At 43.2% G+C, this 27,231-nt stretch overlaps 1 protein-coding gene across 2 annotated transcripts in view; it reads left to right on the top strand.

Moving 5' to 3' along the window:
• The window catches only part of MREG (melanoregulin), a 72,488-nt gene that overhangs the window by 6,298 nt on the left and 38,959 nt on the right, over window positions 1–27,231 (top strand). For both annotated transcript variants that reach the window (XM_025403902.1, XM_025403903.1), the window contains exon 2: window positions 13,215–13,374. In XM_025403902.1, the coding sequence (XP_025259687.1) occupies window positions 13,215–13,374 (160 nt within the window). The remainder of the gene's footprint in view (window positions 1–13,214; window positions 13,375–27,231) is intronic.

The following is a 27,231-nucleotide window of genomic DNA, read 5'->3' as shown; positions in this document are numbered from 1 at the left end:
AAACAAGATAAATCTATTCTTTCACAGTTCTAGAAGCCATAAGTCTGAAATCAAGGTTTCAGCAGGGCCACAGTCCTTCCAAAGGGTCTAGGGGAGAATCATTTTTCACTGATTCCGGCTTCTGGTGGCTCCCAGTGTCCCTTGGCTTGTGGCCACACAGCCTCATTGTTTGCCTCCCTTCATCTTTGATGTGTCTCTCCTCTGTGTCTAAAATCTCCCTCTCTTTTCTCTTATGAGGACACCAGTGATTGGATTTAGAGTCTGCCCTAAAACCTAGGATGATTTCGTCTCAAGATCCTTGACTTAATTACATCTGCAAAGCCCTTGTTTTCAAATAAGGTCATAATTATAGCTACTGGGGATTAGGACTTGGACATATCTTTTGGGAGGAAACTATTCAACCCATTACAGAATGCTTTTGGAAAGATGTGTGAGCCCAAAGCATTGGTTATTATTTCACTTTTGTAGCATGGCTTTCTTCCATCAATGATAAGAGCATGCTCTTGCCGTATAAAAATCTACCTGAGGCCAGGTGCGGTGGGTCATACCTGTAATCCCAGCACTTTGGGAGGCCGAGGCAGGCAGATCACCTGAGGTCAGGAGTTTGAGACCAGGCTGGCCAACATGGTGAACCCCGTCTCTATTAAAAATTAAAAAAAAAATTAGCCAGACGTGGTGACGGGCACCTGTAATGCCAGCTACTTGGGAGGCTGAGGCAGGAGAATGGCTTGAACATGTGATTCTTCTGAGCATGTTTGTGTTCCTGGTGGCACAGCTGCAGTCACCTTTAAGGAGAGAGATGCTCAGGTCCTCTGGCACCATGGAGCCTACTGCCATGTACGAACTAATACAGACATCAGAGGCTTGGGAGATGCTGAGTCAGGACACAAAAGAGCTGGCTGTGGTGTAAACGTCATGCACTGAGGGATCTTTCACAAGGGTTACTTTGAACTTTTTCAGGGAAGTGCAATTGTTACTCTCTAACTTCTATTAGCTGTTAATAACTGATAAACATCATTACATCTGTCTGATTTTTCAAAAGCAAAAGAAGAAATGGAAAGAATGAACAATGATAGCCATGTTTTTATGCGTGGCTCTCTCTTAAGCCACCCAAGAGGACCATATAATGAGCTTCCAAATCTATTTTGCTCCTTGTTCATCTCGATGCCCACCTGCAGCTTCCATTCATGATAACAAACTTGATGCCCTCTGCAGGCAATGAATGGAGAACAGATGTCACTGTTTTGTTTTTCTACAGTGCCTGAATTCCTGTGAGGGAAAAGTAAAATAAAATCTCAGTTTGCTCTAGATGACTATTTTGTGCCCACACAAAGGATCATTCTAAAAAGGAATTGATCAGGGCCTTCGGGTGTGGGCCAAATTCAAAACAAACTGAATTTTCCCGAATGACCCACAGATAGAAAGCATTTACAACAGTGCCTAGTCTGTCACAAGCACTAAGCCCAATCTGTGCAGGATCAGGAGCATGAGGGCAGGAAAGATGAACTTCCCTGTCAGAGACACTTTCCTCCTCAACTCAGTCTCTGCCCCAAGCAATGTGACTCAAACTAAACCATTTCTTCTGTATCTGTTAGTAAAATCCCCACCATAGCCCTATGAGGCACAGCTATTTCTTGTTGTCTGTGGTCGTTAGATTCTGTAAAGTCACTTGAACACTGAATTAGTGAATACCGAACCATTGTTCCTAGGGGAAATACAGGGTTAGGTTCCTGTGAGCCGATGGCAGGATTAGATCCCTGTCAACCAATCAATACATAATGTTGTTTTATGGGTTTCTGCCTAAAGACACCTTATTTAATATATATTGTTGATCTATCAATATTGAACTCTTGGCCAACACCCTATATCTCACATTGGAGTGAAGCTTATCCAACATGTATGCTAGCACTTCAGCACTACATTTTGGGAGATATTCTAAACAGTGAAATTGCCAGCTAAAAGTAAAAAAATGAAAAAAAAAAAAAAAAAAGCCGCTAAGTAGGGGTTGGGTGTGGTGGCTCACACCTGTAATCCCAGCACTTTGGGAGACCAAGACAGGTGGATCACTTGAGATCAGCAGTATAAGACCAGCCTGGCCAACATGGTAAAACCCCGTCTCTACTAAAAATACAAAAATTACCTGGGCGTGGTGGCACGTGCCTGTATTCCCAGCTACTCTGAAGGCTGAGGCAGGAGAATCACTCGAACCTGGAGGCGGAGGTTGCAGTGAGCTGAGATTGAGACACTGCACTCCAGCCTGGGTGACAGAGCGAGACTCCATCTCAAAATATATAAATAAATAAAATGTTGCTAAGTGATCACAAAAAGGACACTTGTTTCCAATCTGATAGCTGAACCAAGAAGCCTGAGTGTTGCCTTTTGACCTCAGCTGGGTTGTGCATCTCAGGCAACTCTAAATTTTGTGCCACTCTAGGCACGTTCATGAATGGCCTTGAAAACATCACTAGTATTGATTTTGGGGTTACAGGTAAATTTTGACGAGTGGGCGAATTTGCAAATACAGAATCTGCAAATAATGAGGATTGGCTGTAATTATGTCCGCCATCCCCACTTGGCCACTGAGGAAACTGAGGCACAGAGAACTTCAGTAACTTGCTTAGAGGCACACGTGGTTGAACTGGGATTCATATGCTAGTAGATTTCAATGCCATAGAAAGAGCAGAGCCCTTCGCGCCGAGAGGTATGGAACTAGCTGCTTACGTGGTGTGTGTTAGAAATTGTGTTTGGAGTTTGAATCTTTCCCTGAATTGTTATAGCCTGGGGTCCAGCAACACTGGGCCTTTTCCTGCATTGAGGCTAGGGAAACCAGATGCCAGTGGGAAAGAAGGGTGGGGGAAGGGAGGGCTCACAACATGTAAAAGGGAATCACCACCAACTCTAGAAGTATCATAATCTTTTACATTTGTAGAGTTTTTCATTTTACAGTGTGGACTCTCCTGACCTTGGAGCTGATCAAATCGTCTTCTCCCCGTTGGAAGGGCTTTTAGAAAGTGTTGACGAGTATGTTTATGTCAGTGAGATTTCTCAGACCGGGGCCCAGATGGCCTGACTTTTTTCCCACCACATACTATTGGGTTTTCCAGAGCCAGGTCTCTGAGCAGATTGGGAAGATTGGCACACCTCATCTGTGCCTTCCTGCAGAAACCTGCAGTTTACAAAGCTCCGGGGCCAGACAGTGATTCACAGGAAGTGCCTGCAGGGGCACAAAGGGTTTGTACTGAAGGAAAGTGCCCTAGATGGAAGATTCTCATTGCAAGGCTGGCACTTTTGCCTGCTTGAAAGACAGGGGAGTGATAGGGGAGGGCCAAAGGGGCGTGAATGCGGTCCCGGGGACAGGGCTTTATCCCCAACAAGTAGGAGGGAAGCTCTTTATAAGAAGTCAGCTGTCCAAAATGCACAAGGATGACTTTTAAAGGTTTTCTTCCCCGGAAAGCCACAGCATCCCTCTTCTTTTTTTGTGACTTGCATTAGTCAGTCTTAGTGCCGTTGGAAGTTCCCGAGAAGATGAAATTTCTTTCTCCTACACATCGTGTGAGAGTTTGCTGGAACTTTTTATTCTCTAGAATCTTGAAGTGATCTTATCAGTACACCACCTATGTTTAAAAAGTAAACTCTGCTTAAATGCTGGGTAAAATAGTTTATTCCTTTAGCAACTAAAGTTGTTGTAGTCTTGTTAATAAATATTTGTTTTGTGACAGTTATATACCATGCACTCTATTCTTTTGTGCCCTTTTAGGAAATAATTTTGGTGACATAGTGTGCAACAAAAGAACCCTGAACTGTTTGACACTGTCCTGAATCGGCTTTTACTTAGCTTTTTTTTTTTTACAAAAATCTTTTAAAAACATGTGTTCAAATGTGTGATATTACAGACAAAAAACCGTACACAAATATGTTCAGTATAAAGCATAACTATAGGCTGGACGCTGTTGGCTCATGCCTGTAATCCCAGCACTTTGAGAGGCCGAGGCAGGTGCATCACCTGAGGTCAGGAGTTCGAGACCAGCCTGGCCAACATGGCGAAACTCCGTGTCTACTCAAAAAAAAAATTAGCTTGGTGTGGTGGCGGCACTTATAATCCCAGCCACTCTGGAAGCTGAGAAAGAAGAGTCACTTGAAGTTGGCAGGCAGAGGCTGCAGTGAGCCAAGACTGCACCACTGCACTCCAGCCTGGGTGACAGAGGTAGACCCTGTCTCAAAAATAAAATAAAATAAAATAAAAAGAATAACTAGAAAGTGAACACTCCTGTAACCACCTCCCATGGCGAGAGATAGCTATTGCCAGCCCTTATCTCCTCCTCGATCATATCTAGACTTCTAGCTTTCCCACCTATGTGTGCACCTTAAAGATGTACTTTTGTATTGCCTGCCTTTAAACTTTGCATAAACGGGATCAAACTGTGTGTTCTCATAGAACTCACTTTGTTGGTAGAGCTTTGGGAGATTCCTCCGTGGTGTTGTGTGTAGGCTTGTTCGTGGTTCTTATTGCGTTAGAGTGTATTCCATTTTGTTCCCCTATTCTACTCTTGGTGGACTTTTGGGTGGTTTCCAGTTTGGGGCTATGAAGTATGGTTTAAAGTCAGCATATAAGGTGAAATTAGTTATTCATCCCTCAGTCATACTGGCCTGCCCCTGGTTCCTCAAATATACCACCTACACCCCTGCCTCAGGACCTTTGCACTTCCTGCCTGCCCTGCCTTGAAGACTCTTTCTCTGGTTTTCTGTGTGGATAACTCCTTCACTTTATTTAGATCTCTGCTCAAAGTCATTTTATCAGAACATTCTTCCCTGACCATTCTCTTAAAACCGTGCCCCACTCTTCACTGTGTCCCTTACTCACTATGTATTTCTTTATAGTCCTGAATATCATGGGACATAAACATATGTGCTTATCATCTGCTTCCTTCCACAAGACTGTAAGGCGAATTTTCATAAATTTAAACAGCTAAAAAAATGTTAGGAGCTCGTCTGTGAGCCTGAAGACACAGAGTCATACTCATCTGTACAGTTTAGAGCCCTGTGAACTTGGGAAACAAGGGTGCATTGGGTCAGGAAATATTTATTGAGCATATACTATGTGCCAGGCACTGGGTTTTTTTTGTTTTTTTTTTGAGGCAGAGTCTAACTGTCGTTTAGGCTGGAGTGCATTGGCACGATCCTAGCTCACTGCAACCTCCGCCTCCCGAGTTCAAGTGATTGTCCTGCCAGGCACTGTTTTAAGCACTTGAGATATATCACTGAGCAAAGTAGATGCAGATCCCTGTCCTAGTGGCTTTTATTCTAGTGGTGGCGGTGGTAGTGGTGGGGGCACAATAAACAGTAATAAGTAAACTAGGAGATAAATAAGTTTGTAGGAAACAAAAGTAGAGCAAGGGAGGGAGCATGTTGCAATTTTAAATAGGTTGGTCAGGGCAGGCCTTGTTGAGGAGGTGGTGTTTAAACAAAGACTTGCGGGAGAGGGAGGAGTGAGGATGTGGCTGTCAGGAGAAAAACATTCTAGGCAGATGGAGATCAGCCAGTGCAAGGCCCTGGGGTCAGGGTGTGACTGATGGGTTCAGGAAACCGAAGAGGACAGGGTGGTGGGACTGTCACTGCAGGCCTGTGGACCACTGCAGGACTTTGGCTTATCCCGTAGGCCAAATGGGTTAGCCACTGGCAGGTTTTGAGCTGAGGGATGACATGATCTGATTTACATATTAAAATGGTCACTTTGGCCATCCTGTTAATAAGGAGAAATAGGTGGGTAAAAAAGATAACTGCAGAAATTCTTATGCAAAACGTAAGAGGCCTTGGCTTAGGGTGTAGTGGTAGAGGTGGATGGTTTTTGATTGTGGAGCCAATAGGATTTTCTGATGGATAGGATGTAGGGGATGAGGGAGTGGGGGATGTCGTCAAGGGTCTTGGCCTGAGCAATGGGAAGGATGGAGTTGCCATCATCTGAGTGGGGAGCCTGTGGATGGGTTTAGTGGGAAGATCAGGTGCTTGGTCTGGACCACACTGAGCTTGTGTTGTCTGTGAGACATCCCAGGGGAGATGGGAAATTTGAAATTTGGGAGAGAGTACTGAGCTGGGGATTCCGATTCAGGAATCTTCCTCATGTAGATGATGTTTAAAGGTGTGGCACTAGACGAAGTGACCAGGTGTGAATGAAAGCAGAGGAGACACCAACGACTGGGTCTTATCTTCCTCAGCCCTCGTATTTCCTCTGCTGGATGACATAACAGTGCTTGCTTCACAGGGTGCCTGTAAGGACCATCTTCAAGCCTCGAGAGCAGGGCACAGATGTGTGAAGCAGCATCATACGGGGCTCTGCCTCAGTGTGAGAATAGAAAGCCCAAAGGGTAGGAGCACATCAGAGTGGGATGCCAGGAAAGGGGTGCCCAGGGCTTTTCTTCCTTCACACTGAGGCAGGTCACATCTCTGGGGTTGAAGGAAGTCATGAGTGTAGGTGGCAAGTGCTGAGGAAAGTGCTGGAACCAATGGAACAATCGCCCCACCGCACCCCAGCTTGGGCAACACAGCAAGACTCTGTCTCAAAAAATAAAAAATAAATTAAAAAATAAGAAATAAACTTGAGGATAAAACATGTTTAAACACTGGATCAACTAGGTAAGAGAAAGCCGGTATCTGAAAGAACAAAGGAAGGAGAGATAGAAAGAGAGAAAGGAGAAGGAAAGAGAGAATGAGAGAGAAGGAAAGAGAGAATGAGAGAGAAGGAAAAAGAGAGAGGAGAGGGAGAGAAAGAGAGAAGAGAAGGAGAAAGAGAAGAAGAGGGACAGAGAGAAACCAAGAAAGGACAGGAAGAGAGAGGGGGGAAGAAAGAAAAAAAGAAAGAAAGAAAAGAGGAGAGGGAGAAAGGAAGGACTGAAGGAAAGACAAAGAAGGAGAGCGAGGAGGGAAGGAAGGCGATGGTGGAGAGGGAGAAGATCTTTGGTTCACCTTCTCCATCCCAGGGAGGTCTCAATAGAGGGAAAAAGGGAAAGGTCTTGAAGCCAGAGGAGGTAGCAGGCCAGCGACTTCCCAGCAGGAAATCAGACCAAAATCTGTGAGTGTCAAGGGCGTGGACCATTGATTGCTGTTGACTGGAGATTTTCTTTCCTTGCTGTTTTCAGAGTTTCAGTCTTAAGCTAGTGGCCACTGCCACATGACCTGTGGGGAGAGTAGTAAAGTCACTGGAACTGCTGGTGTCAGCAGCCAGCCTGTGTGCACTGTATTTTGTGGAGCCTTCCAAGGTCTTTTACATGCAGCCCTTGTTAGTAGTGAGGAATCCTGAGGAACTCTTGGTAAATGGCTTCAATGCTGACTAGCACTTTGCAGCTGTATCCCCAGGCAGAAGTTAGTACCTACAGACCTTTGTCTCTTGTTTAGCTGTAGATTATGGTGAAAGAAAAGACTCTGGATTGATTGGGTCTTGTGCCCCTGGGTGGGATTAAGGGTGAAATCTGAGACTTTTCTCACCCTACCTTTTGAGAGTAAAAGCAGCTTAGTGTGTAACCTCAGAGCCACCTCTCAAACGCCTGACGTTAATAAAATATTTGTCATCAGCAGATGGTGGCCAGGGGAAAACAACCACTTTCACTTTTGTTAGAGCCTTTTAGAACTCATGATATGGGGGAGGGAGAGAAAGGGAAGCTTCTGACTTCTGGTCTGTTTCCCCTCATCTGTCCTCCCAGGGGTTTTCAGGCCCAGACCCCTGGGCCTTTGCACTACATTCTCTTGGCACAGGCCCCAGAGCCCTTCATGGTCTGGGATACATAGAGGTTCCAAAGCTGCTTCTCCTTAGGCTATTTGCTGTAGGCTTCTCTCTGTTCTAGTTTCTCTGTCCAAAGGATTAAACGTTTTAAAACAATGTGGCTTGATACCTTGACCTGATGGCTGTGAAGGAGTGAAAGGGGCAGGCCCAGAGAACGGGACCCAGGATCCGGTGAGCCAGACCAACTCTCACAGATGCTTCTGATGCTGCTGAACGAGCTCACAACCCCTGTGCATTTTCACCAGTATTTTGAAAAAAGTTCTTTCTTTATTTAACAGTGGCACCCCACCTTTCCTATGCCCCAAAGAAACCTTGCAATTACTGAATAAGAATGAAGCAGGAGCCAGGTCTGGGTCTGGAGAGGGAGCGGGGCAGAGTGGAGGAGGCTGCTCTGTGGCCACCAGCAGGTCAGATCCTGCTGGGAAGGGCCCAGGAGCTCACAGAGATTACCACTGCTGGGAGGCATTGCCCGTCCAGGGGCATAGCAGTTGGTTCTCTTTCCTGATTTACATCATCCCCTGAATATCAGTGACGAGGCAGAGTTGGAGGCTTGTCAGGGGAACACTGCTTCTAATTAGGGCAGGGCTAGATATGGTGAGATCCCAGGAGGCACTCACCTTCTGGAGACATGGGCACTTCTAAACAGGCTGGGGTTGACCTTCCTATAGAGCTTTACTTGGGCTTGTAGATGAAGGATGAGAGGCTAGTGTTTTATGCTGGCTGAAGTCATGCGTGTATGTGTGTGGATGGATGTGATAGGCGAGAGAAAGAGAGGAGAGACAGAGATGCAGAGACAGCTAGAGAGAGGAGAGGAGAAACAGAGAAAGAGGAAAAGAAGTGAGAGTGAGAGAGAGCAAGAGAGAGGAAAGAGAGACAGAGACAGCTAGAGAGAGGAGGGACAGAGAGACAGAGAGAGAGGTTGAGAGAGGGTGGGGAACTGGCCAGGGAGACAGCTGAGATCGTCATTTTAAAATACGACAAGAAATTGTGGCTTAGCAAAGTAAAAGGTGGCTAAATTATTCATGGTCTAATGTTATTTTTACTGATTTTTCAGGTACGTACTGGCTCCTTTCTAAAGCTCCTGCTTTAGGGAAATTTTTAAAAGGCGGTATCATGAGTTATGTCTGGGATTTCCTTCAGCAGATTTCGGGGTTACAGCGCAGTTTGTTGCATTCAACAAGTGCTTTTAAGGCAACTGCTGTGTCCTAGGACCCTGCTAGGTGATGTGGGAAAGAAATGTAGAAATGTAGAAGAGAAACTGGATACAACCCCTGCCCTAGAGGAACTGACCCACCTGTTGAGGAGACAAGACATAGAAATGAAACACATCTGGGAGAAGACGGAAGACCGATGTCAGGAAAAGTACCAGGGTTTCATTGCCCCAGAAGTGCATTTATTGTGATGTTGGAAGCCATGGTTGCCGCTCTTGGTGGGAGCTCTGTGCCAGGTCTGGGTGACTCAAGGAGAGTGCGTCCTGGAGACAAGCCCCCAGGGGAACCTGCTGGTTTGTACAGGGAGCATCCACATAGGTAGTCATGATCTGAGCTGCTTCACTGTGAGTTCATCCCTGTCACGGCATTTGGATGCTGAGTTATATGACAGTGGCTTCTCTGGGATCCCCACCCAGGAACTCGTGTTGGGGAGACTGTCAGCTGGCTGCCTGGCCCAGAAGAAGTCAAGTACTGCAGTATTCTTGTCCCTATCTGCAAAGGATGGGTCCTGACACCGGGACCCATGCTTGTGTAACATGAGGGGTGGAATGCAGGAGCCCTTGGCTCAAGCCCTGAATATATTATGCAGTGGTTGCATATCATCGGCTGCAGAAAGAAATTGGAGTCAGCATCCTTCATGTTATTGACACTTCTGTGGTGTCCACCTGCTCTTTGGCATTCGTCTTTGTCCTGCCTGATCTCGCTTTCTGGACTCACCTATTCTTTTCCGTCTCCTAATCCTCTAAGACTATTCTTCTGATTCTCTGACCTGCTTCTGTGATGCCATGAAATGCTGTATATTGCTCCCACATCTAGATCTCTGCCCTGTCCTCGCTCCTAAACCCAGGTCCCTGACATCTCCGTGAACATTCTGCAGACTCATGAGGTCAGCCTTGGCTTCTGCCTCATACGTTGCAGTTAAAGGCATCACCTTTGATGGTACCTCTGTGCCTCCCATGATGGGCTGCTGTCACCCCTCTCAGATGCTGCTGGAATCAGTCCTCATTTCCACTCTCACTGCTCTTTCCCTCACTCTCAACCTCACTTACTTTTATCTCAATCGTAATTTCAGAATGTTCAAAATTATGTATTTGTTTAGCGATAGAACCCCATTTTTCCTGAGCCTCAAACAACCTTCCTTCTAGCTCTAACAAAGACTATTTGAATGGAGAAGCTGCTCTGGTTGTGGTTGGTTTGTGGGTTCTTTCTATCTCTGCCAGAGAAGCCCTGCCCATCTCTTTCTCTACTCCTGCCCCACTGTGGTCCCAAGGCCCCCTGACACCAGGACCTCAAAGAGCATGGCTTGAAAATTACCCCTACCCCCGTGTGACAGTTGATTGTGACGCCCTCCTGAGCCATCTTCTTGTTCTTCCTTCACCCAGAGTTATTCCTCTAAAATCCAGACCTGACATGGCTCAAAAGCCTGTTGATAATGTTGCAGTTCACAGAATGAAGCTTGGACGCCGGCACTACTTTTAGTCTGACCCCATATTACCTTTTCTTCTTCATGTCCCTCCATTTTCCTTGCTCCACGCACCACATGCTGCAGTCATGCAGGAATACTTCGATTCCCCAATCCTGTGGGCTCCCAAAGCCCCCATATACTGCTTTGACTTGAGCTGATCTTTCTGCGAGGAATAACTGTGCCCTTGTTTCTCTTCCTGCTGGAAGCCTGTTCAGTCCTCAGGTCTGGTTAGTTCTTGAACTTCCTTCTCATCATACATAACTTATTACTTCTTCCAGTTTGTTCCTACAACAATCTGTGCATGCTTTTTTTTTTTTTTTTTTTTTTAATGTACTGATCTCATTGCATTACAGTTATGTTAAGGGCAGAGACAATATCCCATTTATCTTCATGTCCGCATGGCACCCAGTGCAGGACTCAGTATACAGCAGGCATTTATTCCACATTTGTTGAATAAACAAACAAGGAAACGAATGGAATGAATGAATTTAACATGCTCATTAAAGTTCACATGGGCAGCGCCCAAAGGCATCGTTTTCCTCCTCTTTCACTGGTTCCTCATTCTCAGGAAGAGTCAGGCTGTGGGGCTGCCTGTGTTCTAGCTTTTATGGTATCAGTCAGTAAAAACAGCGTGGTTCCGAGCATAGTGTGCTTGTGCTGTGTCTGATTTCCCATCATCTGCACCTTTCCCCATAGGGCCAGGTACTTTGTTCAGTCCCAGACCCTAAACTTCTGACCTGCAGCCACAGGGATTTCAGGAGCACTGTTCAACATTCAGTCTCTAAACCCCGTGCTGATTCAGGTAGCTGGCCTCCTGCTAGCCTTGGTTCCAAGGTTCTGTCCCCACCTTTTGCCCTAGTTTTTGTAAGTGGGCCCTGGTTGTTGTCCCAATTTATTTTATTTTATTTTATTTTTTTTGTGAGCTGGAGTTTCGCTCTGGTCACCCAGACTGCAGTGTAATGGCGCGATCTCAGCTCACTGCAACCTCTGCCTCCCCAGTTCAATCGATTCTCCTGCCTCAGCCTCTCAAGTAGCTAGGATTACAGGCATGTGTCACCACACCTCGCTAATTTTTGTATTTTTAGTAGAGATGGGGTTTTGCCATGTTGGCCATGCTGGTCTTGAACTCCTGACCTCAGGTGATCCACCTGCCTCAGCCTCCCAAAATGTTGGGATCACAGGTGTGAGCCACCGCGCCTGGCCCTGTCTTTCAAAATTTGAGACTGTGATTGGCAGTCTGACCTGTACATCATCACTCTAGGGCTGGAGCCCCTCCCTAGCTGGGTGGGTTCCTGCTGCTGAACCCCAATCTGGGGACTAGCACTTTGCTTCCTGTTGCAAGATTTCCTTAGTGCCAACTTCTGAGCATCCCATATTGACATCTCAACATTTTGTGTTTCCTTCCACCCCAGGCCTTTGAAGATGCTGTTTCCTTTGCCTGCAACTCTGTTCCTGTTTTTCCACTTAAAGGTGGAAAAACCTTTAAGAAGAGGTGCCCCAGCACCTCTTCTTCGTGACGCCTACCTGACGCCTGCCTTCGTGAGGGTTTTCTCTTAGCAGCTTGCGTATGTTCTCACGGCCTCCTGAGCTCCCCCTTAATGGCACTTATCACAATTTTTATTTTATAGTCATATGATCATTCATTAATGTCTTTCCCATACTAGTGAGGTCCAAGGGCAGGGATGATGTCTGTTTTGCTCACAATTTTATTGAGCCCTGTGATTAGCATGTAGTCAGTGCTTTATACATATTACTAGATGAAGTGAATAGCTTCGGTATGACCCTACCTGTCCTTCCCACAGAATTCAACTGGGGGTTACAGAATTAACTGGGGCTGTGTGCAGGCTTGCCCCAGATGTGATGCTCTGTCACTAATCTCTGTAAGTCCACACCCAGGTACCACCTTATAAGGCATAAATCATAAAACAAATGTACAAAACAGGACTGCTGAAATTCTCAGTCAACATTCTGTCTTGTTTATTGAAAGTCTTTGGGTATGCATATTTATTACTTAATTTTCCTGGTGTAAGGAATTTTATAGCTATTATATATCATTGTACTCCAAGTTTACTGTGCTTCCTTGAACTCAGAGCCAGTCAAACGTTCATCCCTTCCTGTTAATCGTTTTCTTTTAATCACACAAGAATTCTATTCCTGGCTGGGCACAGTGACTCACCCCTATAATCACAGCACTTTGGGAGGCCGAGATGGACAGATCACTTAAGGCCAAGAGTTCAAGACCAGCCTGACCAACATGGTGAAACCCTGGCTTTACGAAAAATACAAGAATTAGCCAGGCGTGGTGGCAGGCGCCTGTAATCCCTGCTACTCGGTAGGCTGAGGCAGGAGAATCACTTGAACCTGAGAGGTAGAGGTTGTAATGAGCTGAGGTTGTGCCACTGCACTCCAGCCGGGGTGACAAAGCGAGACTTTGTTTCAAAGCAAAAAAAAAAAGAATTGGATTTCCTTTGTTGTCTTAGCTTCTGGGGTACTCAGTGCTGAATTTCATATTTAACTGTAGTAATTACCTCTGCTCAGGTACATCTGTTCTCTGTTCTTTTTAAAGCGATTTATTTGTATTTTTGGTTTGTTTTTACTGCTCTATTGTGTTATGCTTAATTATTAAAGACAATTCAGACCTTTTTGACAATATATTTGTATATTACATTGTATAAGTTTTAGTTGATATTGTATGTTGCATGCATATGATATATAACATTATATATATTATAAAACCCCAATCTTTCCTTTTTTTATACAACAGTGATAGCAATCCGTATTCCTCATTTGGAGCAACTCTGGCGAGGGATGATGAGAAGAATTTATGGAGTATGCCCCATGATGTGTCCCACACAGAGGCAGATGACGACAGAACCCTGTACAATTTGATAGTCATTCGTAATCAGCAGGCCAAAGACTCAGAGGTGAGCACCTTTTGAAGTCTTGCTGTGTGCAGATGATGCTGTATAGCAAAAAATAGTAATTCCTGAGAAGATCAGCTTGAAATAACAAAAAGAATGAAGGATGAGATGTTTGAAATGAAGGGCAGGTATTTCAGCAGCATATATTATCACTGGTTGCTAATTATAGCTAGTCTTGATTGACCTGCTTGATACAGAGATAAGGCTCATTTCTAATTCCTACCTTAATGGCACAAGGCATTAAGGCAATGCTGTTGAAGTGTGTGAAGATAGTTTGCCATCTTAAATGGCTTACCCCATCCATTTCTAATCTTTCCAGTTGTTTACTAAGCCACAGTTACTTGATTCAGACTGAAGTTTGAAGGGTACTTTGCCTTATCACTAATTTTGAATTAGTGAAGCCTGAATTAGTTTTTTCCCCTTGTTTAAAGATCCTTAAATTGTGCATATTGATCAGACAGCAGTGGATCCACTATATATTCGAGATTCTTCTTGTGATAAGGCTTGAACCCTCGCAATAACTCTAAATCCAAAGTGATTGATTTAAGAACACTAGAATATTAAAAAGGAGAGAACTCTGTAAGTTAAGAGAAAACAGCAAAGAGGATCGTAGTCTTTTTCTCCTTTCTTTCAAAAGTCATGTTTGAGTTAGGTTTTCCGACTTCTGTGTTCATCAGCTAGCTCTGAGGAGGAAGCTGTACTAAATATACACTCCATGCTTCTTTGTATAGAGGAATTGAGCAGGGTAGGGAACCTTATAGTTGGGTTTAGTATGTATGTTGGCAGCGGGGGGGCGGGTGGAGGTGCTGTGGAGCTTTTCCTTATCGAGGTTTCTTTATTTTTGGTAATTAATTGCTATCTCCCCCCCCCCAAAAAAAAACATATTTTAGCAGGAGGTGATAAACTTTTAGAAGTGCCATGTGTCCCAGTCCTTTTATTCTGATGTGACTTGGATGCTTCGGAGGGGTTAGAGATGCGGATCACAGGGCCGGGGAAGGGCCTGCAGTTGCTTCTGCTCTTGAGGCCTAGGGAAGGGTGGACTGGGACTCCTTCAGTGGCTGCTGTGTAGCATCCCACTAGTGACTGAGCACCCACTACCTCTGGCTGCCCATGTCCCCAGCAAAATCCCCTCTGTGATGGGCAATGCTGAAGGCAAGTCATAAAACCTGCTGCTGCCAAGAACTGCATTCCCTGGCTGCCCTTTCTGAGCGTATAATTGGGAATGTGTGGCCTTGTTTTCTCTTTAGTGGAAAGAACAAATTCTTACACTCCTGTATTACATTAACCAGCTAAAGTTTCCGCTGGTGAAAACAGTCAGTTCTTCTCTTTTCTTCCTCTTCTTCCCTGACTCTGCCCAAAGCAGTAAGAGCAATATGGAAATAATGTATAGTGTCTCTCTCCCTTTCTCTCTTTCTGTCTCTCTCACCAGGCCCCATGCAAATGTGCAAGGGGCTGGAAAAGGTATTTGGCCTGAATTTGGCAGCTCTCCCTGGAGGAGCTCCCACCTTTCTGCTCACTTATCTTTACTTTTCAAAAGACAGCAGAGGCAACATGAACTACAAAGCGCCTCGAAAAGCACAGCTTCTAAAGTGGCCCATTGTGTCTTTTTTGTGTGATCCTTGGGCCTGGTGTGATGGGTCTTCCAGAAGCCACCGCCTTCGCCTCCACCTCCTCCTCCTCCTCCTTCTTCTTCTTCCTCTCCTTCTTCCTCTTCTCCCTCTTTTTTTTAAAAAATTATACTTTAAGTTCTGGTATACATGTGCAGAACGTGCAGGTTTGTTACATAGGTATACACGTGCCATGGTGGTTTACTCACCCATCAATTGTGATTGCTCAATCACAGACCCAGGTCTGTGATGTTCCTCTCCCTGTGTCCCTGTGTTCTCATAGTTCAGCTCCCACTTATGAGTGAGAACATGTGGTGTTTGGTTTTCTGTTCCTGTGTTAGTTTGCTGAGAATGATGATTTCCATCATTCTCGAGAGCAGAGGCAACTGAGAATGATGGAAACCATCATTCATCCATGTCCCTGCAAAGGACATGAACTCATTCATTTTTATGGCTGCATAGTATTCCATGGTGTATATGTGCCACATTTTCTTTATGCAGTCTATCATAGATGGGCATTTTGGTTGGTTCCAAGTCTTTGCTTTTGTGAAGAGTGCTGCATTAAACATACGTGTGCATTTGAGATACGTTCCATCAATACCTAGTTTATTGAGAGTTTTTAGCATGAAACGGTGTTAAATGTTATCAAAGGCCTTTTCTGCATCTATTGAGATAATCATGTGGTTTTTGTCATTGGTTCTGTTTATGTGATGGATTACGTTTATTGATTTGCATGTGTTGAATCAGCCTTGCATCCCAGGGATGAAACTGACTTGATTGTGGTGAATAAGCTTTTTGATGTGCTGCTGGATTTGGTTTGCCAGTATTTTGAGGATTTTCACATTGATGTTCATCAGGGATATTGGCCTGAACTTTTCTTTTTTTGTTGTGTCTCTGCCAGGTTTTGGTATCAGGATGATGCTGGCCTCATAAAATGAGTTAGGGAGGATTCCCTCTTTTTCTATTGATTGGAATAGTTTCAGAAGGAATGGTACCAGCTCCTCTTTGTACCTCTGGTAGAATTTGGCTGTGAATCCGTCTGGTCCTGGGCTTTTTTTGGTTGGTAGGCTATTAATTACTGCCTCAATTTCAGAACTTGTTATTGGTCTATTCAGGGATTCAACTTCTTCCTGATTTAGTCTTGGGAGGGTGTGTGTGTCCCGGAATTTAACCATTTCTTCTAGATTTTCTAGTTTATTTGCATAGAGGTGTTTATAGTATTCTCTGATGGGTGGTTTGTATTTTTGTGGGATCAGTGGTGATCTCAGCTTTATCATTTTTTATTGTGTCTATTTGATTCTTCTCTTTTTTCTTCTTTATTAGTCTGGCTAGCGGTCTATCTATTTTGTTAATCTTTTCAAAAAACCAGCTCCTGGATTCATTGGTTTTTTTTTTTTTGAAGGTTTTTCCGTGTCTCTACCTCCTTCAGTTCTGCTCTGATCTTAGTTATTTCTTGTCTTCTGCTAGCTTTTGAATTTGTTTGCTCTTGCTTCTCTAGTTTTTTAATTGTGAGGTTAGGGTGTCAATTTTAGGTCTTTCTCCTAGGCACATTTAGTGCTATAAATTTCCCTCTAAACACTGCTTTAGCTGAGTCCCAGAGATTCCGGTACGTTGTGTCTTTGTTTTCATTGGTTTCAAAGAACTTATTTGTCTCTGCCTTAATTTTGTTATTTACCCAGTAGTCATTAAAGAGCAGGTTGTTCAGTTTCCATGTAGTTGTGTGGTTTTGAGTGAGTTTACTAATCCTGAGTTCTAATTTGATTGCACTGTGGTCTGAGAGACTGTTATTATTTCTGTTTGTTTGCATTTGCTGAGGAGTGTTTTACTTCCGAGTATGTGGTCAGTTTTAGAATAAGTGTGATGTAGTGCTGATAAGAATGTATATTCTGTTGATTTGGGGTGGAGAGTTCTGTAGATATCTATTAGGTCCGCTTGCTCCAGAGCTGAGTTCAAGTCCTGGATATCCTTGTTAATTTTCTGTCTTGTTGATCTGTCTAATATTGACAATGGGGTGTTAAAGTCTCCCATTATTGTGTGAGAATCTAAGTCTCTATGTATGTCTCTAGGCACTTGCTTTATGAATCTGGGTGCTCCTGTATTGGGTGCACATATATTTAGGATGGTTAGCTCTTCTTGTTGCATTGACCCCTTTACCATTGTGTAATGCCCTTCCTTGTCTTTTTTGATCTTTTTTCCTTTAAAGTTTGTTTTGTCAGAGACAAGGTTTGCAATCCCTGCTTTTTTTTGCTTTCCATTTGCTTTGTAGATCTTCCTCCATCCCTTTATTTTGAGCCTGTATGTGTCTTTGCACATAAGATGGGTCTCCTGAATATAGCACACTGATGGGTCTTGACTCTTTATCCAATTTGCCAGTCCGTGTTTTTTAATTGGAGCATTTAGCCTATTTACATTTAAGGTTAATATTGCTTTCTGTGAATTTGATCCTGTCATTATGATGCTAGCTGGCATTTTGCCTGTTAGTCGATGCAGTTTCTTCGTAGTGTTGATGGTCTTTACAATTTGGTGTGTTTTTGCAGTGACTGGTATGGGTTTTTCCTTTCCATATTTAGTGCTTCCTTCAGGAGCTCTTGTAAGGCAGCCCTGGTGGTGATAAAATCTCAGCATTTGCTTGTCTGTAAAGGATTGTATTTCTCCTTCACTTATGAAGCTTATTTTGGCTGGATATGAAATTCTGGGTTGAAAATTCTTTTCTTTCAGAATGTTGAATATTGGCCCCCACTCTCTTCTGGCTTGTGGGGTTTCTGCAGAGAGATCTGCTGTTGGTCTGATGGGCTTCCCTTTGTCGGTAACCCGACCTTTCTCTCTGGCTGCCCTTAACATTTTTTTCTTCATTTCCACCTTGGTGAATCTTACAATTATGTGTCTTGGGGTTGCTCTTCTCGTGGAATTTCTTTGTGGTGTTCCCTGTATTTCCTGAATTTGAATGTTGGCCTGTCTTGCTAGGTTGGAGAAGTTCTCCTGGATAATATCCTGCAGAGTGTTTTCCAACTTGGTTCCATTCTCCCTGTCACTTTCAGGTACACTAGTCAAACATAGATATGGTCTTTTCACATAGTGCCATATTTCTTGGAGGTTTTCTTTATTCCTTTTCCGTCTTTTTTCTCTAATCTTGTCTTCATGCTTTATTTCATTTAGTTGATCTTCAATCTCTGATATCCTTTATTTTGCTTGATCGATTTGGCTATTGATACTTGTGTATGCTTCATGAAGTTCTTGTTCTGTGTTTCTCAGCTCCATCAGGTCATTTATGTTCTTCGCTAAACTGGTTACTCTAGTTAGCAATTCCTGTATCCTTTTTTCAGGTTCTTAGCTTCCTTGCATTGGGTTAGAACATGCTTCTTTAGGTCGGAAAAGTTTGTTATTACCCACTTTCTTAGGTCTTCGTCTGTCAATTTGTCAAACTGATTCGCTGTCTAGTTTTGTTCCCTGCTAGCAAGGAGTTGGGATCCTTTGGAGGAGAAGAGGCATTCTGGTTTTTGGACTTTCCAGCCTTTTTGCACTGGTTTTACTCATCTTCGTGGATTTATCTACCTTTGGTCTTTGATATTGGTGACCTGTGGATGGGGTTTCTGTGTGGATGCCCTTTTTGTTCATGTTGATGCTGTTCATGTTGATGCTATTCCTTTCTGTTTGTTAGTTTTCCTTCTAACAGTCAGGCCTCTCTGCTGCAGGTCTGCTGGAGTTTGCTGGAGGTCCACTCCAGACCTGTTTGCCTGGGTATCACCAGCGAAGGCTATAGAACAGCAAAGATTGCTGCCTGTTCCTTCCTCTGGAAGTTTTGTCCCAGAGGGGCACCAGCCAGATGCCATCAGGGGCTCTCCTGTATGAGGTGTCCATTGACCCCTGCTGGGAGGTGTCTCCCAGTCAGGAGGCAGAGGGGTCAGGGACCCACTTGAGGAGGCAGTCTGTCCCTTAGCAGAGCTCGAGCACCATGCTGGGAGATCCACTGCTCTTTTCAGAGCCAGCAGGCAGGAACGTTTAAATCTTCTGAAGCTGCGCCCATAGCCACCCCTTCCCCCAGGTGCTCTGTCCCAGGGAGATGAGAGTTTTATCTATAAGCCCCTGAATGGGGCTGCTGCCTTTCTTTCAGAGAGGCCCTCCCCAGAGACGAGGAATCCAGAGAGGCAGTCTGGCTACAGCGGCTTTGCCGAACAGTGGTGGGCACCACCCAGTTCAAACTTCCCAGCGGCTTTGTGTACACTGTGAGGGAAAAACCGCCTACCTAAGCCTCAGTAATGGCAGACGTCCCTCCCCCAACCAAGCTCAAGCATCCCAAGTTGCCTTCAGACTGCTGTGCTGGCAGCGAGAATATCAAGCCAGTGGATCTTAGCTTGTTGGGCTCTGTGGGAGTGGGATCTGCTGAGCCAGACCCTTTGGTTTCCTGGCTTCAGTGCCTTTCCAGGGGAGTGAACGGTTCTGTCTTGCTGGTGTTCCACTGCCACTGGGGTATGAAAAAAAACTCCTGCAGCTAGCTCGGTGTCTGCCCAAATGGCCACCTTGTTCTGTGCTTGAAACCCAGGGCCCTGGTGTTATAGGCACCCAAGGGAATCTCCTGGTCTGTGGGTTGCGAAGTCCGTGTTAAAAGCATAGTATCTGGACTGGAGAGCACCCTTCCTCACAGCACAATCCCTCACGGCTTCCCTTGGCTAAGAGAGGGAGTTCCCTGATCCCTTGCTTTTCTCTGGTGAGGCAACACCCCACCCTGCTTCAGCTTGCCCTCTGTGGGCTGCAACAACTGTCTAACCAGTCCCAATGAGATGAGCCAGGTACCTCAGTTGGAAATGCAGAAATCACCTGTCTTCTGCATTGATCTCGTTGTGAGCTGCAGACTGGATATGTTCCTATTCGGCAATCTTGAAAGAACCTCTTCCTCTTGCCTAAGAAATGAATTCAGGCTCAACTGTAGAGGAACAGGAACTCTGTTTCCAAAACAGGCACTCAAATAAATAACATGAAGATGTGATGATAATTATGCATGAAATGATTCAAAATAACCCTTTTCATCATGCTTCCTTTATTTATTTTTATTTATTTTTAGTTTTTATTTTGAGACAGAGTTTCACTCTTGTTGCCCAGGCTGGAGTGCAATGGTGTGATCTCAGCTCACTGCAACCTCCGTCTCGTGGTTTCAAGTGATTCTCCTGCCTCAGCCTCCAGAGTAACTGGGATTACAGGCATGTGCCAGCACACCCAGCTAATTTTTGATTAACTATTGGCTAATTTTTGTATTTTTAGTGGAGACAGGGTTTCACCATGTTGGTCCAGCTGGTCTCGAACTCTTGACCTCATGTGATCTACCTGCCTAGGCCTCCCAAAGTGCTGGAGTTACAGGTGTGAGCCACTGTGCCCATCCACTGTCTTCTTTTACATGTGTAACAGTAATGTAGTTTTCAAAAGTTGCTTATGTTGCCGGATGTGGTGGCTCATACCTGTAATCCCAGCACTTTGGGAGGCTGAGGTGGGTGGATGATGAGGTCCGGAGTTTGAGACCAGCCGGACCAACATGGTGAAACCCTGTCTCTACTAAAAATGCAAAAATTAGCCTGGCGTGATGGTGCTCGCCTGTAATTCCAGCTACTCAGCAGGCTGAGGCAGGAGAATCGCTTGAACCTGGGAGGCAGAGGTTGTAGTGAGCCAGGATCGTACCACTGCACTCTAGCCTGGGAGAGAGAGCGAGACTTTGTCTCAAAAAAAAAAAAAAAAAAAAAGTTGCTTATGTTTTCTTCTAAATTGTTGAAATTCATTTTCCCTACAGATTGGATCATATATTATGTACTGTTCTGTACTTTGCTTTTTTCCCACTTAATATATTTTGGACATATTTGCATTTTAATATGCTTAGATTTACTTTTTTGCTTTAGGTGACTCTCTAGTATTCTCTTGCATGGCTTCACCATCATTTATTCAACCAGTTCCTATTGATATTTAGGTTGATTTAATGTTTTTCCTGTTGAAAGCAATGTTGTAGTGGACATCCATATATATTTGTATGACCTTCCATAGTTTTTTCAGTAGAATTGTTGTATCAAAGTATGCACATTTGAAATGTTGGAATTGTGACAATGCTTCATATATTAGTCTGTTCTCATGCTGCTAGTAAAGACATATCCAAGACTGGATAATTTATAAAGGAAGGAGGTTTAATTAATTCACAGTTCCTCATGGCTGATGAGGCCTCACAATCATGGCAGAAGGCAAAGGAGGAGCAAAGTCATGTCTTACATGGCAGCAGGCAAGACAACTTGTGCAGGGGAACTCCTATTTATAAACCATTAGATCTTGTGAGACTTACTCACTACCACGGGAACAGTATGGGGGAAACTACCCCCATGATTCAATTATCTCCACCTGACCCTGCCCTTGACATATAGGGATTATTACAATCCAAGGTGAGATTTGGGTGGGGACACAGCCAGACCATATCACTTCATTCTTGCGAAACTAGGGAAAACACTTCAAGATGGAGAACAGGTTGCAACCTCAGATCTCTCCAGGGACTAGGCAGTAACATCAGTAAGGGAAGTGGGCACCCCCTGCCCTTCACCCCGCATATTGAATGGCATTGGAAACTCATACTGCTTTTAATGGGAGCAGCTGTTAACTCTAGACAGCTGCTTGCCATGTTGAGAATGTGAACCCACTCACCATGTTGAGAATGTGGGCCCACAAATACTGAAATTTTTAATTTTTCAAAAGAAGCTGAAAATCCAAATTTTCAAATAAAATGTCGAGATTTTAAAATAACTCAATTAGAAAATATGTCAGCTAACTAAAATATGTTTTCTTTCCAGTAGGAGATAGCTTAAAATAAAATAAAATAAAATATGCCTATGGGCTATTGATATGTAAAGATGTTTATAGCAAGGACTACTACTACTTATGATTATTGTTGTTTTGTCCAAGATAATTGAAAACTGAATTCACCGTTGATTTAGAAGGTGAAAGTGGGAAGCTAGAGGGGGGTTGTTTTTAACATTGAATGAGTTCCATATTTATTACTATTGCTTATTTTCTTTTCCACACAGGATAAAATTGTTACAGATTTTAATTTAAAAAAAGGATTTTGGTTTTGGAGGAAAATCAAATTTCACTTACTAAGGAACAAGGAACCCTAGATATATTTTGCATGATACAATTTAGAAGCTCAAGAAAGGTATTAAGAAGAATGGAACATAATATTTTTCCTTGAGTAGCAACAGCACAAAAGACCTAGAAATGTCCATATTTGGAATTCTCTAAATGATGAAAAATAATTTCAAGACAGTGTATGTATTATCTGCATTCCCCTTGGAATCTGAAGCTGGTAGAGGAAGGACCACAAATAATTAAGGCTAAATTTACAGTATTCCAAATTGAAAAAAAGTCAGGAGAAAATATACATATAGAAGAGCAAATAATGAAACAAAGGCATGAGCTTGAAGTCAGTTGGTGTCAAAAAATACAAAACAACATTATTTAAATCTCATAGACAGAATCCACCTTCATTTACATAAGCCTTCTGGAGCTGATGGAAAACAGACCTTCAGCAGAAGAAATGATGCATTTTCAAACCTCTAAGTAGCTCTTGTCGTTGAATGATGCCATAAAGTACATTATGTTTGCCTAAGAAGTAGTAAACAGCCTCAAAGTCATGTCCCTAAATTATCCTTATGTTCATTTTCATTAAAGTAGTTGTACTTTATGTAACATGCTCTGCTCTAGGGAGCTTAATAATTGTTAATGAAATATGGATACAACTTATTATTTATCTAATAATTATAATCATACTGAGTGAACTTATTCTCTAAGATATTAATAATAATGAAAATAGTGCCAGGCACTGTTCTAACCACTTTGCCTATATTAACTGTGTCCTCTTTAACAACAACTCACTGAAGCAGACACCATTATTATTTCCATTTTAAGCAACTTTTTCAAGGGCACACAGCTGCTAAGTTTGGATGCAGGATTTTAATCTGGCTTTGTGGCTCCAGAGATATATAATGAGTATCAGGATTGAAATGGAGAGAAAGGAACAGATATTGTTTGTGATTCAATACAGATTTCAAAATGTATAAGCCAAGTCTGCTCATAAGCCTGTCTCTGTGTCTTGTTGGTGCCAGTGAGTATGAAAGGGATTTTCATGTCAGTGGGATGACAGCTACGTTTGGTCTGAGGATGGTGACCATGTTTCAGGAAGTGCTTCCAGGCACAACACACATGTTTCCCAACTTACGCTTTTCCATGGTGATTGCCACTGGTTAAGACTTATTTTCCGGGCTTCTGTTTGATTACCTCCAAAATATTTCATTCTACTTTGTTCCATCCCTTCTTCACTTCGTTTAGTGTTCTCTGACCTGTTTTAGTGCCTGTTTCTATGGTTTGACAGTTCCTTTAGGAGTTTGTACGTAGCTTTAACATTTTGACTCTGCTAAAAAAAGCCTTAATTTTTATTTTTATTTTATCTTATTTTTTTGGTGACAAGGTCTTGTTCTGTTGCCCAGGCTACAGCATGAGGGGCAATCATAGCTCACGATAGCCTCGACCTCCTGGCCTACAGCAATCCTTCTGCCTTGGCTTCCCACAGCATTGGGATTACAGGCATGAGCCACCGTGACTGGCTGCTTTTACATTTTTGATTAAGGAGATATATGCTAACTAATACGGTTTGGCTGTGTCCCCACTCAAATCTCACCTTGAATTCCCACATGTTGTGGGATGGACATGGTGGGAGCTAATTGAATCATGGGGGCAAATCTTTCCCATGCTGTTCTCTTGATAGTGAATGAGTGTCATGAGATCTGATGGTTTTAAAAAGAGGAGTTTTCCTGCACAAGTTTTCCTTCTTAGCCTGCTGCCATCCGTCTAAGATGTGACTTGCTCCTCCTTGCCTTCTGCCATTATTGTGAGGCTTCCCCAGCCGTGTGAAATGGTAAGTCCAATTAAACCTCTTTCTTTTGTAAATTTCTCAGTCTGGGGTATGTCTTATCAGCAGCATGAAAATGGACTAATACACTGACTATCAGATCATTCTCATAAACCCTTTCTAGTACGGTTTTGGTTCAAAAATAGGTGATGTTTATTTGGCATAATGAGTGACAGAAATTCTACGCTTATCCTTTAAGGCTATTAAGTAATTGTATGCTCACAAATGCATATCCCTCTCATGACATGTGTCTGCCTGCTTGTCATTCATCAGCAGGAACCACATGGTCATCAGATGCTTGTGTGGCTGGAGTGATCTCTGAAAACCACACTTGGCCAAACCCCCTGGGAGCAGCTAAATTTTATTTTTTTTAAAACTACAGAGGCAATACTTCCTAAATACATACAAGTATTACATATCAACTAAAAATAAAAGTGAAAAATTAATACTACAGAGGCAGACACATAAATGATCCTCGTTTATAATGTATTTGTCCCCAGTACATCAAGACTACCTGCTAGGGTGTTGCCAGACATTGTAAACAGTTCCTTAAAAATGGTGAAGATAGGAACAGACCTTCCCAGCAGCTATCTCCAATGTCTGGGTCATACACTTAGCCTATCATGTCCCTAATACAAAAAGAGGCAACAAAGCAGAGTTGATTGGAATATTTGGTGGGAGAAACAGGGAAATGGGGGTTGAATTGATCGTGTACCAGCCACAGAATGCTTAAGCACTCAGAAACCCAGATATTCCAGTTTGGCTCTGTAAAACTGTGTCTCAACATGTCCCCAAGAATTGGACAAAGCCCACTCTTTCGGGGCCATCTGATTTCTCCAGAAGTGGGTGAACATTGGCTACATTTAGAGATAGGACTGCAAGTTTTATCCCAGCCATGGAGGAGCAAAATAACTGGAAAATGGAAGCGATTCTGTAGATAATTTTGGGATCCTCCGAAGGCCTCTTTCTTTGAGGTCCAGATTATCTGGATTATTGAATGCATTTGTTCTTTCTTTTACTTTGCTAGTGACTATTTGGGTTCAGAGGATTTGGGGCAGGGTGGAGGGAGAGAATAAACAAGCTTACTAGGATCTGAGAATCAAGGTTTCTTGCACTCTATGTTCTAGAGAATAATATTTACAGAGTATTACCCTGTGTGCTAAGCAGCATGCTTCATGTTCTCCAGACAAATACTGAGTCCTCATGGTAACCCTATGAAAGAGGCATTTTGACTCAGATGATTAGAGACTTTGTCACTGGTACAAAGTGTTAGAGGAAATGACTGGGAAAATTGGGATCCCAGCTCAGTTCGGTGTGACCCAGAAACCTGCATGACTAGACACAGTACTCCAGGCTCTCCAGTGAGTTTAGAAAGAGCTTCAGTGGAACTTCTTTGGTCAAAGACAAAGTTACCAAGCGGATGTTGGCTTCCTACCTCGAGTAGACACTCTGGTCTGTGTTTGCTGATCATTACTCACCCTGTGTCAACTGATTCATGGAGTGACTGGTTTTGGTGTTGGTTTTGTATCTACCTGCTTTGGGCACTGTGTATCACGTGGCCCTGATGGTGTTGCACCATTCAGTTACTAAAATCCACTGGATTATACCAGAAGACATTGTGTTCATCGGTCTGTGATGTTTCTACTCTTCGCTCATCCCCCTTCTCCTTTTTAAGGAAAATATAAGCATTTCTTTTGGTTAGCATTAAGAGAATCAGTGTTTCTTTCTTTCTTTCTTTCTTTCTTTCTTTCTTTCTTTCTTTCTTTCTTTCTTTCTTTCTTTCTTTCTTTCTTTCTTTCTTTCTTTCTTTTCTTTTCTTTTCTTTCTCTCTCTCTCTCTCTCTCTTTCTTTCTTTTTTTTTTTTTTTTTGTGACAGAGTTTTGCTGTGACAGAGTTTTGCTCTTGTCACCCAGGCTGGAGTGTAATGGTGTGATCTTGGCTCACTGCAACTTCTGCCTCCCAGGTTCAAGTGATTCTCCTGTCTCAGCCTCCCAAGTAGCTGGGATTACAGGCATGCATCACCACGTCTGGCTAATTTTTGTATTTTTAGTAGAGACAGGGTTTTGCCATATTGGTCAGGCTAGTCTCAAACTCCTGACCTCAGGTGATCCACTTGCCTCAATCTCCCAAGGTGTTGGGATTACAGATTTGAGCCACCGCGCCTGGCCAGTGTTTCTTACTAAGCAGGTAGCACATCAGTGCTCCATGTAAGTCAGAGAACTGACACAATAAATAGTGGCAAACCTGATGTATGCCAGGGAGCAACGTCATTAGCAATTCTGCAGGATGTGTGGTGGTGAAGAATGTGGTCTCTGGAATCAGGCAGTTTGTAGATAAGAATCATACCTCTGCCATATTCTAACGAGATGACACTGAATAGTGGTTTAACCTTAGAGTGATTATACTATCTGTTGTCCAGTTTGGGACATACTCACCTAAGTTCTTAAGTTAGAAGAGAGGGGCTGCTAATATTAAGTATTCCAGGTCAAAAATATAAACTGGGACTGCCCTAGACAAGGATCACCTTTGTTTTTTAATTTAAAATGTATATAACGAAAATTTCCTATTTTAATAATTTGTAAGTTAAGTGGTACAGTTTGGTGGCATTGAGTACATTCATATTTTTTGGCAACAATCACCACCATGCATCTCCAGAACTTTTTCATCTTCCCAAACTAAAACTCTGTGCACACTAGACAATAACTCCTCAGCTCCTGGCAACTTTCTACTTTCTTTCTCTATTAATTTGGCTACTTTAGGTACCTACTGTAAGTGGAATCATGCAGTATTTGTCCTTTCATAGCTAGCTCGCTTCACTTAGTGTAATATTTCCAAAGTTCATTCATACCATAGCAGCCGTCATAATTTCCTTCCTTTTTAAGGTGGAATCATATTCCATTGCATGTATATGCCACATTTGGTTTATTCATTCATCCATTGATGGACACTCAGGTTGCTTCTATGTTTTGGCTCTTGCGAGTAATGCTGTTGCAAACACGGATGTACAAATATCTGCTTGAGTCCCTGCTTTTGGTTCTTTTGGGCATATATCTAGAAGTGGAGTTGTTGGAACATAGAGTAATTTATTTAATGAGTTATTAATTATTTAATTTAAGTAATTTATTTAATTTGTTAAATTTTTTGAGGAACTGAGATACTGTTTCCCACAGTATCTGTACCATTTTACATTTTCACCAGCAAGGTACAAGAGTTCCAGTTCCTCTACATCTTTGCCAACACTTGTTATTAATCTTCCCTTCCCTTCCCTTCCCTTCCCTTCCCTTCCCTTCCCTTCCCTTCCCTTCCCTTCCCTTCCCTTCCCTTCCC

This window comes from Theropithecus gelada, chromosome 12 (assembly GCF_003255815.1).
Source record: "Theropithecus gelada isolate Dixy chromosome 12, Tgel_1.0, whole genome shotgun sequence".
NCBI lineage: Eukaryota > Metazoa > Chordata > Mammalia > Primates > Cercopithecidae > Theropithecus > Theropithecus gelada.
The sequence above is the reverse complement of the archived record's forward strand: the minus strand, read 5'-3'. Positions and strand labels throughout refer to the sequence as shown.